Here is a 12,791-nt window from a genome sequence, read left to right on the forward strand (position 1 = left end):
CACACCATTGATGGGGAAGGGAAGAGGAATGGTCAAAAGTGGGGCTTATCTATGTTTTATGATGTCCATGATAAAATGCTAAAATTAAAAAAACTTTTTTTTAATGTTTATTTATTTTTGACAGAGAGAGAGAGAGAGACAGAGCACAAGCGGGGGAGGGGCAGAGAGAGCGAGAGAGAGACACAGAATCCAAAGCAGGCTCCAGGCTCTGAGCTGTCAGCACAGAGCCCAACACAGGGCTCCAACTCACAGACCGCGAGATCATGACCTGAGCCAAAGTCGGACACTCAACCGACTGAGCCACCCAGGCGCCCCTACAATGCTAAAATTTAGATTACTCAGAAAAATAAGTAGATTCTTTTTCTTTTTTCACACCAATTAGGAATGCTGCAAAATGGTCAAAAAGACTACTATAAGACACATTGGGTATAAAGTTTTTTTTTTATGTTTATTTCTGAGATAGAGCATGAGTGGGGGAGGGGCAGAGAGAGAGGGAGACACAGAATCAGAAGTAGGCTCCAGGCTCTGAGCTGTCAGCACAGTGCCCGATGCGGGGCTCGAACTCACAAACCGTGAGATCATGACCTGAGCCGAAGTCAGTCGCTCAACCGACTGAGCCACCCAGGCGCCCCTAGACACATTGGGTATAAATCAGTTAATGATATCATTTGTTAAAATCAAAGGTATAGGACTGTTAGTGCAGCCCTGATCAATTTAGACTCTGGAAAAGTTGGCTGTAGTTTTGGGCATGGTTTCCTTACTTTGGCATATTTGGGGCTAGGTAATTCTTTGTTGAGGGACGGTCTTGGGCATTAGAAGGTGTTCAGCAGCATCCACTGGTTGGCAAGTGGCACCCCTCTGTTCTGCCAGTTATGACAACCAAAAATGTCTCCAGACATCACTAGATGTCTCCTGGAGGACAAATCCACCCCTGATGGAAAACCTCTGGCTTAAGCAATGCTGGCAATTTCAAGGCAACGGCTTTCAAAAGGATCTGTGACATGCCCAGGGAATGTAGCAGAATTTCATGGGGGCCTTTTTGTCTTTTGCTCTGGGCATGGGTGCAGCTGACATGTGGGTGGGGGCCAAGTGTGCTCTTGTGAAGTGCAGAGCTGGCTCCTGTGGACCATGTACAAATCTGTGAAACAAGTCTGTCATGTGTGAACTGAGATCCTAAGTCAACTTCACATAGAAACACAAATTAACCCTGCACGCTTAGAATTTTATACAGAATTTTCCAGAAATGCAATGGTATTTTGTTTTGTCCAAAACTTTTGCAAGAGTTAGTCACCACTTAGGAAAATCACATCCCATAGAGGAATGCCACTCGGACTATTTCCATGACCGATACCATATCCCATATGCCAGACGGCACTGGCAATGCCCCAGGTAGGTGTTCAGGCACAATGGCCCATACAGTCACGTGGAGAGATACCGCACCAACTCAGTCCACATCACTCTACCATAAATTACTTTTGTTTTAATTATGCTTTACAAAAAGGGGCCGTATATCGATTTTTTACAGTACATGTGTGTGGGTTACATTACCTATGAATTCATTTTGCAGTAATAGAGGGAACGGCACAAAACATGTGTGGTTAAAGGGGGCACTGGGCTTGGCAGATTTGAGAACCATCAATCTCCAGTATTTGGGAAGCACCATTTCTTTAAGAATCAGAGGTCGCTTTAGACATTTCTACCCCCAGTCCCCCTTTCTGTGAATGCACTATGTGGACTTACCACATTTTTGTACCTGTGGTTCAAAAGTCATCTGTAGAGTTTCTCTCCTACGAGGATTCTCTGATGTCAAATAACACAGAAGCACCCATGGAAGACTCTTCAACCCCAATGACGTGAACTGGGTTTTTTTCTTGCATGATTTCATGGATGTCAAACAAGGCAAGCGCTCGGCTCGAGGGTTGTCCTGCCTTTGTCCCACCCCCAGGGTTCTCGCTGGAGTGTGTGTGCTGATGCCGGGCAAGGTGTGAGCCCCGGGCAAAGGACTGCTCAAGCCGTCGCCGGTTCCGGCCCTGGGACTCCTCTCTCGTGTGAGTTATCTGGTGTCGGATGAGGTGCGAGCTCTGAATAAAACATTTCCCACAATGATTACACTTAAAAGGCCTGTCGCTTCGGTGAGCCCTCTCATCTGGATTCAAAGGTGGGTCACAGCCGAGGGCTTCTGCCCACTCATGCTTTGTCAGAGCTGGCGTCTGCTCGAAGATCAGCCTCTGGCGGCACTCGTAAGGCTTCTCCCCAGCATGCTTTCGCTGGTGCTGGGCCAGGGAGGAGCTGTGCCTGAAGCCCTTCCCACAGTGGTTGCACTCATAGGGCCTCTCCTCTGTGTGTGTCCTCAGATGCAGGAAGAGGCACGTGGTCCGTGAGAAGGACTTCCCACACACACTGCAAGTGTATGGCTTCTCCCCGGTGTGTGTCCGCTTATGCCGGCCCAGGGAGGAGTTCTGGTTGAAGGCCCGCCCACAGTCCTGACATTCATAGGGTTTCTCTCCGGTGTGAATTCTCCGATGGACAGTAAGGTGTGTGCTATGGCAGAAAGACTTCCCACACTCAGCACATTTATAGGGCTTGTCTCCCGTGTGGATTCGCTCATGCTGAACCAGGGAGGAGTTCTGGCTGAAGGCTTTCCCACACTCTTTGCACATATAAGGCCTCTCTCCTGTGTGAATCCTCTTATGCACTGTGAGATGTGCGTTATGATTAAACGACTTCCCACAGTCTGTACATTTGTAGGGTTTATCCTGTACTTGGCTTCGGGTGAGTTCTGTAATGGGAATGGCCTGACTGGAAGCTTTGCTACAGTCACTGCTGTCACACGGCCCTTTGCCGGACGAGCCTGTCTGCTGGACTGAGCTTGAGTTCCCTTCCGAGTTTATAGCCTGTGAGTCGTAAGCACAGAGATAGTCTCTCCTAGAAGTCTCCGAGGATGGATCTGGGTTTGCATTCAGGACACTGTTTTCCCCAGGTCTGAAACTTTCATAGCTTTTATCTTGAACTGGCACTTCCTCAAGGCTAACTTCCAATCGCCTCAAATTATCCTGTTCCTTCTCAGGCACCTCTACCTGGCGCTCACGTTCCCAGTGTTTCCCTAGGGTGGTGGGACAGGGAGTGTCCCTCAGGAAGCCTTCCCTTTCCGCAACATGGGATGGCTCCTCCTCAAGAAGGCCCAGCTCCTTGGGTGACGCTTGGCTTTCGGGTCCAGGTTCCCAGCCTGAAAGAGTACCAAAGAGCTGAGGGAGTTGGCGGAAAAAACACAGAGAGGACACGCTGGGCCTCCATCCTTACTACTCCTCCCACCTCTAGGAAAATCTCAGTTCTGCTTCCTGTGCAGACACCAAGTGCCTCGTCTGCAGAAACAGTCTCATGCTTTCATTCGTTCGACAAAAATCTCCCAAGTACCTGCCACAGGCCCAGGCACTGGCCTTAGACAAGGGGCTGGCAGACTACAGCCCCCAACTACGAGTATTTTTTATGTTTTTAAGGGCTGCAGGAAAAAAAGAGAAGGGTGTATGACAGAAGCAGAATTCTAAAGATGTCCCTGGCTGTGCAATCAGGCACTCATCTAGGTACTGCTATGAAGGGACTTGGCAGGTGACTCATCAGCTGACCTGAAGCCTTAAAATAGGGAGAGGATGCTGGGTTATCAGGATGGGCCTGAAGTGGCCCCCAGAGCCCTTAAAAGCAGAAGGAGGTAAAAGGGAGAGGCTGGCTGCACAGGAGGACTTCAGTCGGGAAATGGGTGCACTTCCTGAGAACAACTCCTCCGCAAGAGTCTCAAAGGAAACAGGAGCCTCAATCCTATGGTCACACAGACCTGCATCTGTCCTGACCACACCTGGAATTGGATTCTCTCTGAGTTCCCTGCCCAGTCAGGACCTTGACTTCAGTCTTGTGAGACCTGGAGCAGACAAACCAGTCAGGACTGACAGAAATGTGAGATAATGATTGGGTGTTGTTTTAAACTGCTAAGTTTATGGTAATTCATTTCAGAGAGAACAAAACAAATAGTGAGTATACTTAGCCCACACAGCCTAAAATACTCACTGTCTGGCCCCTGATGATGGGGAGAAACTGCAACCCCAACACATGAAAAGCCCAGTCCTCAGGAGCCAGGGAAATAGATACTGAGCAAACCATCGAAGGAGCAGGCTTGGGAGGCAGACAAGGAGCTCAGTTTTAGAAAACCGAAGTTTGGTAGGTCAGATACCCAAGTAGAGGTACCCTCATGTCTGTAGGACACCTTGGGAGGACCAGCCCAGGTCGCAGAATCCTCCAGAACAAGAACTGCATGCAGGCAGGCGGGCTCCCCACTTTCTTACAGTGCAGCGAAGGCAAGGGTATCAGCTTCCTGTAGCTGCTCTAACAACGTGCTGCAAGCGTATCACCTTAAGAGACCACACTTCTCTTACAGTTCTGAGGTCAGAAGTCCCAAGTCAAGGTATCAGCAGGGCTGGATGACTCTTGGCTGCTCTAGGAGAGAATCTGTTTCCGTGCCATTTCCAGCTTCACGAGACTGACTACATTCCATGGCCCTTTCCTTCACCTCCAGAGCCAGCAGACCCCAACCCCTGATATCTGGCTGTTTATTTTATCCTTTGTAATAAACCAGTAATAAACAGTGTCCCTGAGTTCTGTGAGCTATAAAAGCAAATTACTGAACCTAAGGAGAGGGTCATGGGAACCCCTGATTTATAGCTCGTCAGTCAGAGGTATGGGATGCCCTGACTTGTCAACTGGCATCTGAAGTGGAGGCATTCTTAAGAGACAGAGTCCTCAGGCTGTGGGGTCTACACTAACTCCAGGTAGATAGTGTCAGAATTGGACTTAATTGTTGGACACCCAGCTAGTAACTGGAGAGTTGGAAAACGGTTTGTTGGTGTGGAAAAAAACCCACACATTTGGTGTCACAAGTGTTATATGGGTAGAAACAAATCACGGTACTGCTAATTGGTGACTTTGGAGCCATTAAAATGTCCTCGAACTTGACAGTGGTGATGGGTATAATCTGTGAATATACTCAAAACCACTAAATTGTACGTTTTACATGGTGAAATTTATGGTCCGCTGGGGACCATGGCATCCAGAGGGAACTAGCCTGGTAGGAGTTAGCTCAGGGCCTGGGGGTGCAGGCCAGCACTGGGGACTGGAGGATGTCAAACGTGTGGGGCACTTCAGGCTCTTTTGCCTCAGAGGAGACATGGTACTTCTGCATCTGCTGCAGATTCACCCTTGCCCTTGGGTAATAGGCGATACCTCATTGTGGAGGTACATGTGATTCCCTGCAGGTCAAAAAGCCCTGGGTGGTGTCAGAGGCTGAGCAGCAGGTACTGCTGGCCGTGTATCCCACTGTCATAGCCTACTTCTTCCAACACACTTCGGGGTACCAATTCACCAGTCCCAGAGAAGGGATTGTGACAGGCATAAGCCAATTATGACAATCTAGGCCTCCTTTCCAGACTCCCTAGTGGCATAAGGGCAGGTAGATGTGACCCAGTCCTGACCAAGGAGACCTCAAAGGACGAAATCTGGGTTCATTCAGATAAAAGGGGTGAAATGTTACTGGCACTATTCTTCCCACATCCACACCCCCTGCCTGGAGCACAGATGTGATGGCCAGAGCTGCTGCATCCATGCCATGACCTCAAGGAAAGGCCAGAAGAATCAGAACCATAAGCCTTGCCACTGAATACTGAGTCAGAGGCAGCAGTGGCTGCTTTGTGAAAAAAATTGCTTCTTTTTTTGAGTACTCTAGCCCAGTTTTCAGATATTTAGAGCTGAATACAATCGTTGTTGCTGAGAGAACACAAGGGTATGGAGAACAGGTTTACAGAATCTGGACATGAAAGATGAAAATGGAGAAGATGGAGAGCAAGTTCACACATTAGAAATGATCCTGTGGCAAGGGCACACTGAGGTGGCAAGAGAGAACATGAGAGGGAGGACAGGGTGGGATTCTGACCACTGGAGGAGAGGCAGATGGTCTCTGTGCTCACAGAAGGGAGAGCCCGGATGAGAAGAACAGAGAACACAGGAGCAGGGCGCAGACCTCCTACACAGAGAAAAGCTAACAGGGCAGGCCTAAGGCTACCATCCTTAGAGGGGCCAGTTTTGAAACTGGCCCAGGGCTGTGTGTGGGAATTTGGATTTCAAGAGAGTTCCCACCACCCTAACTGATAAGAGTGGCTCACTGTGCCCAAACTGTGCCCACAGTATGGTTTACGGTGAACACCTGCTCTCTCCTGCGAGTCTGGAATCTTGGTCTGTGCCAGGCACAGGGTGCCTAAGTGACCAGCGCCCAATAAAACACCCTGGCACTGAGCCCCTAACAAGCTTCCCTGGGAGCTAGCATTCCTCATGTGTCGTCACAACTCACTACTGTGGGAACTACGCATGTACAGTGTGACTCTACTAGGAAGGAACTGTGGAATCTTGGCTGGCTTCTGGACTTCACCTCATCTGCCTTTTCTCCTTGCCGACTTTCCTCTATATTCTTTCGCTGTAATCACTGGCTCTTTGGGGTCTTGGGGACCCTGACACACCACCCTTTCCAAGCAGCACATCTGTAGTCGCCTCTTGGGCTGCTCCCATTAGGAGTTCCCACTTGGCAGCTTCTCACCTGGACAGTGACCCTGGGCAATTCCTCTCTCCGCTGCCCACAGCTCAGCCCCTTGCTCCAGTTGGGAGATGACTTCAGGTTTTGGAAGCTCAGGCCCTGGAACAAGGGAAAGACACAGGATGTGGGGACCTGCCACAGAAAGAACCAGCTCAGAATCCAGCCCTACACTCCTGATAGGGCATGAGGACATCTCACAATAAGGTGACGACTTTGCATTAGGACAGAAAAGGGCAGAAACCTCCTCCTGCCTGTATGTACCACAAGGAATGAGAATGCAAGATCCCTGTCCCCCAGCCCAAGATCAAGTCCTCATACCAGAGGCCCTATGACCTATAACCCATAAAAAAATAAGTCACTGTAGGAATCCAATCATCAGCTGGGGAAGCAGGCCTTACCCACAGAGAGCAGATGCCCAAAGGTCTCCAGCATCACGTCACGGTAGAGGGTCCTCTGGGCGGGGCCCAGCTGTCCCCACTCTTCTTGGGTGAAGTCCACAGCCACGTCCCGGAAGGTCACCGGCTCCTGAAATATCACACACACTCTTGATCAGCTGGACTGCCCCCGTCAGTGCTCTTAGGAAGAGAAGGAGGAATGGAGAAGCAGAAGATGGGCAGGCCAGTGTCCTGAGAGAGTGCACATTCTGAATAATGCCAAGTCAGGTCTCACTGGGCACCTACTGGACTGTCACATTTAGGTTGTATAGTGAGGGCATATGAAAGTATCCCAGCAAGATGGAAGCCACCCACAGCTGACCTACAACTGATCTGAGACAGGTGCAGGTGCAAACAGAAATTGCTGACATGCAGATCTGTGGGTTAAAGAAACAGTTAGTGGTCTAAGCTACTAACCTTTAGGATAGTTTGTTACATAGTAACATCTAACTGATACATTAAATAACTCTCAGATTCAAGGCAAGACTCAGTATCCTACCTGAAAAGAGGGGTTTATAGTTGGGAGTCAGAAACTCACCTATCTTCAGGGACCAGGCAGGCTCATCAAAGACTGAAGTGGGCTACTGGAAGAGCCTACAAGGGTACTTAACCTGTGAGAGGTGACACTGCAGGTGATGGGTAATATATGCCCTATTTGAAGGGGCAGCTGGGACTCAGAACCAACTGATCATGGGGGAAATTCAGGCCTCATTTGGTCAGAACTGCCCATCTCTAGTGAGTAGCTGAAAATTAGGCCACATTTTTAAATGAAACTTTTAATTTTTGTAAGTTGATGCAATGTATCTAAAACATGTCCTACAAATGAAACCCTTCTGTGGGCTCGGTGTGGCCACTGTCAGAAGCTAGATATTTCTGGATCTGAGTTTTGACTCTGCTACTTCTTCCTCAAGAAGCATAGAGCAGGTAACCACTTCTATTGCCATGCTTCCCTGTTTTCAAAGAATCATTTCTTGGGGGCTGTGATGGGGAATAAGTGGTTGTGAAACACTATCTACAGGACAAGATGCAAAAGAATAAAATCGGTCCTCTACTTCACACCATATAAAAAGTTAACTGAAAATGGATAAAAGACAAACGTAAGAGCTAAAACTATTAAGCTCTTAGAAGAAAATATAGTAATGAATCTTCACAATCTTGGATTGGTGAAGAGTTCTTAGAATCTGACAGCAAAAGCACAAGCAACAAAAGAAAAAAATAAGTAAGTTGGACTTCATCAACATTAAAAATTGTTGTGCTTCAAAGGACACTATCAAGAAAATGAGAAGAGGGAAACCTGGGTGGCTCACTTGGTTCAGTATCTGACTCCTGGTTTCGGCTCAGGTGAATATCCTAGGGTTGTGGGATCGAGCCCCACCTTGGGCTCTTGCTAAGCATGGAGCCTCCTTAGGATTTTCTCTCTCCCTCTGCCCCTCTTCGCCACTCGTGCTCTCTCTCTCTCTCTCTCTCTCTCAAATTAAAAAAATAAATTAATTAGAAAAATTAAGTGAAAAAATATCCACATACTGGGAAATAATAATAACAAATCACAAATCTTGTATGTGACTTGTATCTGGAAAATATAAAGGACTCTTACAACTCAATAATAATGACAACACAATTAAAAAGGGCAAAGGACCTAAATAGGTATTTCTTCAAAGAAAATATAAAATATACAAATACTGAATAAGCACTTGAAAAGATGCTCAATATCATTAGCTACCAGGGAAATGCAAATCACAATCACTTACTAAATACCTCAATTATAAAGGGGTATGTTAAGAAAAACACAAGAAGGCTTTAAAATTTTAAAGAAATTATAGTACAGGTGGCATACAGCTGTGACAAAAATTGTTCAGGAAGCATGAGAACCCTTTGGTTGGGAACAGAAGTCTCTGTTCTTGTCCCCGTGTCCTCATATCCCACTCAGGTCCTCCAGCTCTGATACATGCTCCCTGTGCCCCCTGCCTTCCCTGCCTCGCCCCCTCAACTATCACCCACTCTGCATGGGTCCTCAGTAACAGCCCAGGTGCCAGGCCCACTGAGTACTGATCTCTCCAGGCCATAAGAGCTCTCAGTGGCATTACATGAATCCTTCATGTCTCCTCCTGGAATTCTAGCAGGAGCCCATTCCTTGCTTTTTCATGGCCCTCTCTGCTGCTCCACCTCAGACCCCTGTGGCTCTCCTCTTGTTCTGCACTACTGGTGCCTGGAGAGATGGGCTATCAGACTCCTTTACTCCACACACTCCCACAGCTGACCAGGCCACCCTGGCATCATCCAGCACCTGGTCACTGGCCCCCTCCCCGCATCCTAGTTAGCTCTCAGTATTTCTCCTACCCCCACCTTCCCAGATGCTTTAATGTTTTTTCTCAAACCCAAGCTATACTTGCTTTAAAAAATCTTGAATGGTTCCTTTTCACCTTTGGGTACAGGATGGCCTCTTTCAGCCTGGCTATGGTTGACTGAGTAATGGCCTCCAAAGATACCCAGGTCCTAGTTTCTGGAGCTGGTGAATGTTACCATAAATGGCAAAAGGGATTCTGTGAATGTGATTAAGGATTTTTAAATGGGGAAATTATCCTGGATTATCCAGGTGGGCCCTAAATGCAATCACTAATGTCCTTCTAAGAAGGTGGAGGGAGATTTAACTACAGAAGACAAAAGGCAATGTGACCACTATGGCTAGATGCCATGCTGCTGGCTTTGAAGACAGACAAAGGGCCATTAGCCAAGGAATACAAGGACTACAGCCACTAGAGCTAGAAAAGGTGAGGAAACCGATTCTCCCCTAGATCCTCCAGGGGTGGCTCTGCCCAGTATAACTGATCTCAGGCTTCTTACCTCCAGAACTGTAAGAATAAATGTGTATTGCTTTAAGCCACCAAGTCTTTAGTACTCTGTTACAGCAGCCACAGAAAGCTATACACTGGACCTCAACGCCCTCGACTTCCTTGCCTCCTGTGGTGGCAAGCCTCCAAGATGGCCTCCAGTGGTCCCCAGTCCTTGTGTAGTTATGCAGTCCCCTCCTATACTGTGCAGGTTTGACAACCAATAGGGTTGGGCAACCAATAGGATACCGTACCAATGAGTGTGTAAATTCTAACCCCAGGGCACAAAAGGCATTGGGGCTTCTACCTTGCCATCTCCTGGACCACTTACTCTTTGGGAAGCCAGATGCCATGTTGTGAGGACACTCAAGCAGCTCCACAGAGAGGCCCACATGGGGAGGGACTGTCATGTGAGTGAACTGTCTTGGAGGTGGATCCTCCAATCCCAGTCAAGTCTCAGATGACAGCGGTCCACACTGATATCTTGATGGTAACCTCATGGGCCTAGGCCAGAACCACCAGCTAAATCATTCAAGGGTTCCTGCTATCAGAACTGAGGTAATATTTATTGTTGTTCTAGACCACTAGGTTTTTGGGTTACATGCAACAGATAACTAATACACTTTATCTTACTGCTGACAGACTCTCCTTGAGAGAGTCTCGTTCCTCTGAACCCTTTTCTCAACTAGGCCTTGACCTCTGGGCTTCTATGTCCACTTTGCATCACCCAGTTTCATAAGAGTTGGTTTAGTCAGAAAAAAAAAAGAAAAAGAGTTGGTTTAGTCAGAATCCCCACCCACCATATCTAATTACTCTCTGTATCTTTTCAAAGTCCTCATCCCACAGAATCCTTCAGGTAATATCTGATCACTTAGCCTGCTTCAGCAAGAATCCCTAGGTCAGTTTGGCAAGAATTATACCCACCCCAGAACCCAGCTAGAAATTCCCACTTTTACTTATAGTATTTGTAATTGAGTCCAGTTCTATACTGAAGTCTCTTTCCCTCTATTGCAATAGTTTCTGAATAAAATCTGTTTTGACTGCCTTAATTACTGTTTTACACTGACATTGCTCATTCCCTGCCCCACCCCCTCCATCCACTGCAGACCAAAGTGTGATTTTTTTTCTCTTTCAAAGTAGGCTTCACATGCCCAGCTGGAGGCAAATTCACCACCAAGAGATCAAGACCCCAGCTGAGATCAAGAGTCAGACCCTCTGAGTGGCTCAGTCGGTTATGGCTCAGGTCATGATCTCACGGTCTGTGAGTTCGAGCCCCGCGTTCGGCTCTGTGCTGACAGCTCAGCGCCTGGAGCCTGCTTCAGATTCTGGGTCTCCCTTTCTCTCTGCCCCTCCCCGGCTCATCCTCTGTCTTTCAAAAATAAATAAAAACAAACAAAATTAAAAAAAAAATGTTCAACCAAGGTGCCCCACTAAAGTGTGATTTTTTTTTAAGTTTTTTTAAAAAAATTTTTTTTTAACGTTTATTTATTTTTGGGACAGAGAGAGACAGAGCATGAACGGGGGAGGGGCAGAGAGAGAGAGGGAGACACAGAATGGTAAGTAGGCTCCAGGCTCTGAGCCATCAGCCCAGAGCCTGATGCGGGGCTCAAACTCACGGACCGCGAGATCGTGACCTGAGCTGAAGTCGGACACTTAACCGACTGAGCCACCCAGGCGCCCCACTAAAGTGTGATTTAATGCAAATCTGCATAACACATATCTGAAAACATGCAAATCTAAGGTTATCAATAATCTCACTTGGCATACAAAATCTGAAATAATGCAAATCCTGGTAAACAACAACAACAAAACACAGTAAGTCCAGAATTTCAAAGATGCGGAGCTTCAGGAATTATGAATTATCTTTGGTTTCTGCCACGTGGAGACAGCACTTTATGGAGAACACAGGGAGCGGCCACTTTGTCTACAATTGCAGGATCTTTGAAACAGGCACCTTCCCAGATGGCCTTGCAGGCACGGACCGCCCAGTGTGCAATTCGCCCACAGCCCCCGAGAGGGAGCGGTGCTGGGAAGGAGCCCCGGTAGTCGCTCCCGCCCCAGTTATGCCGTGACTGGTGACCTGTCATCATCCTCAGGGGTTGTGCCCAGCCCCCTGGCCAGGGGCCTCGCGGAGCAGGGCTCTCGGGGAGTGTTTGCTGGCTCCGTGAATTAAAGCATTTCTATTCGGAAATACCTGCCATCTCGGCGCTCCACTGACACCATCACATGGCAGATGGCCTTCGCGGGGAAAGCAATCGGCGGGAGCCGGGCCAGCCTGGTCCTAGGAAATGATACTAAGCCCCATCCCAGAACAAGGAAACTGGCGTACTAGGGGAGCATGCGCACTGGGGGACCTGATGGCCCGGGTTCGAATCCAAACTCCACCCTCACCAGTCGGGCCAGTCAGCGCGCCCTGAACTGCGCCTCAGTTTTCTCATGTGTAAAGGGGGATAAGGCCCGGGCCCTGCTCACCGTGCGCTGCCAGGGTTAAAGGGCCAATACCTGCGGGAGACGCTGGACCCGCTGCAATCGTTATTATTATTACTTTACCTGAAGCCATTCCGTTGGCAGCCCTGTAGCCATCTCCAGTGCTGTCGCTTCCTCTTCGGGGTTCATCCTGGACCGACAGGTCGAGAACAGGAGCCCGAAGCGTCCGTAAACCCGAGAGCAGCCCCCGCCTCAGGGACCACTCCACTCGCCGCCCGCGGGACAATGGCGGCCGCGCTGGTGACGCTGCAACTACAACTCCCAGAAGGCCGTGCGGCGTGCCTCAGAGCCTGACCAATGGAAACCTCTGTTCGTCGAATCTTCGACCAATGAGAGCCTTCTGGCTTCGGGCCAATGGGACTGTCCTTCCTTCGGGCCTCCGGCCACTGGGGGCGCTCCTGCCGCAGACCCCCG

The 12,791-nt window shown here is 48.6% G+C and overlaps 1 protein-coding gene across 1 annotated transcript; it reads right to left on the reverse strand.

Moving 5' to 3' along the window:
- Positions 1-1,460: 1,460 nt before the first annotated feature.
- On the reverse strand, positions 1,461-12,614 carry ZNF8 (zinc finger protein 8). Its single transcript, XM_047834292.1, has 4 exons — positions 12,441-12,614; positions 7,027-7,153; positions 6,632-6,727; positions 1,461-3,226 (listed from the first exon to the last, which is right to left on the reverse strand). Exons 1-4 carry the CDS (start codon positions 12,504-12,506, stop codon positions 1,788-1,790), a joined length of 1,728 nt encoding a protein of 575 aa, XP_047690248.1. The 5' UTR covers positions 12,507-12,614; the 3' UTR covers positions 1,461-1,787.
- Positions 12,615-12,791: the final 177 nt, after the last annotated feature.

This window comes from Prionailurus viverrinus, chromosome E2 (assembly GCF_022837055.1).
Source record: "Prionailurus viverrinus isolate Anna chromosome E2, UM_Priviv_1.0, whole genome shotgun sequence".
NCBI lineage: Eukaryota > Metazoa > Chordata > Mammalia > Carnivora > Felidae > Prionailurus > Prionailurus viverrinus.

What these genes read in the sequence shown, in the direction of transcription:
- ZNF8 (XM_047834292.1), bottom strand. Translation starts at nt 12,506, where the DNA reads ATGAACCCCGAAGAGGAAGCGACAGCACTGGAGATGGCTACAGGGCTG. An exon ending in TGCCAACGGAATGGCTTCAG is followed by an intron (nt 7,154 to 12,440) that starts GTAAAGTAATAA and finishes GTGATATTTCAG; the next exon opens with GAGCCGGTGACCTTCCGGGA. An exon ending in TGCCCAGGGTCACTGTCCAG is followed by an intron (nt 3,227 to 6,631) that starts GTGAGAAGCTGC and finishes GTACTCTTTCAG; the next exon opens with GCTGGGAACCTGGACCCGAA.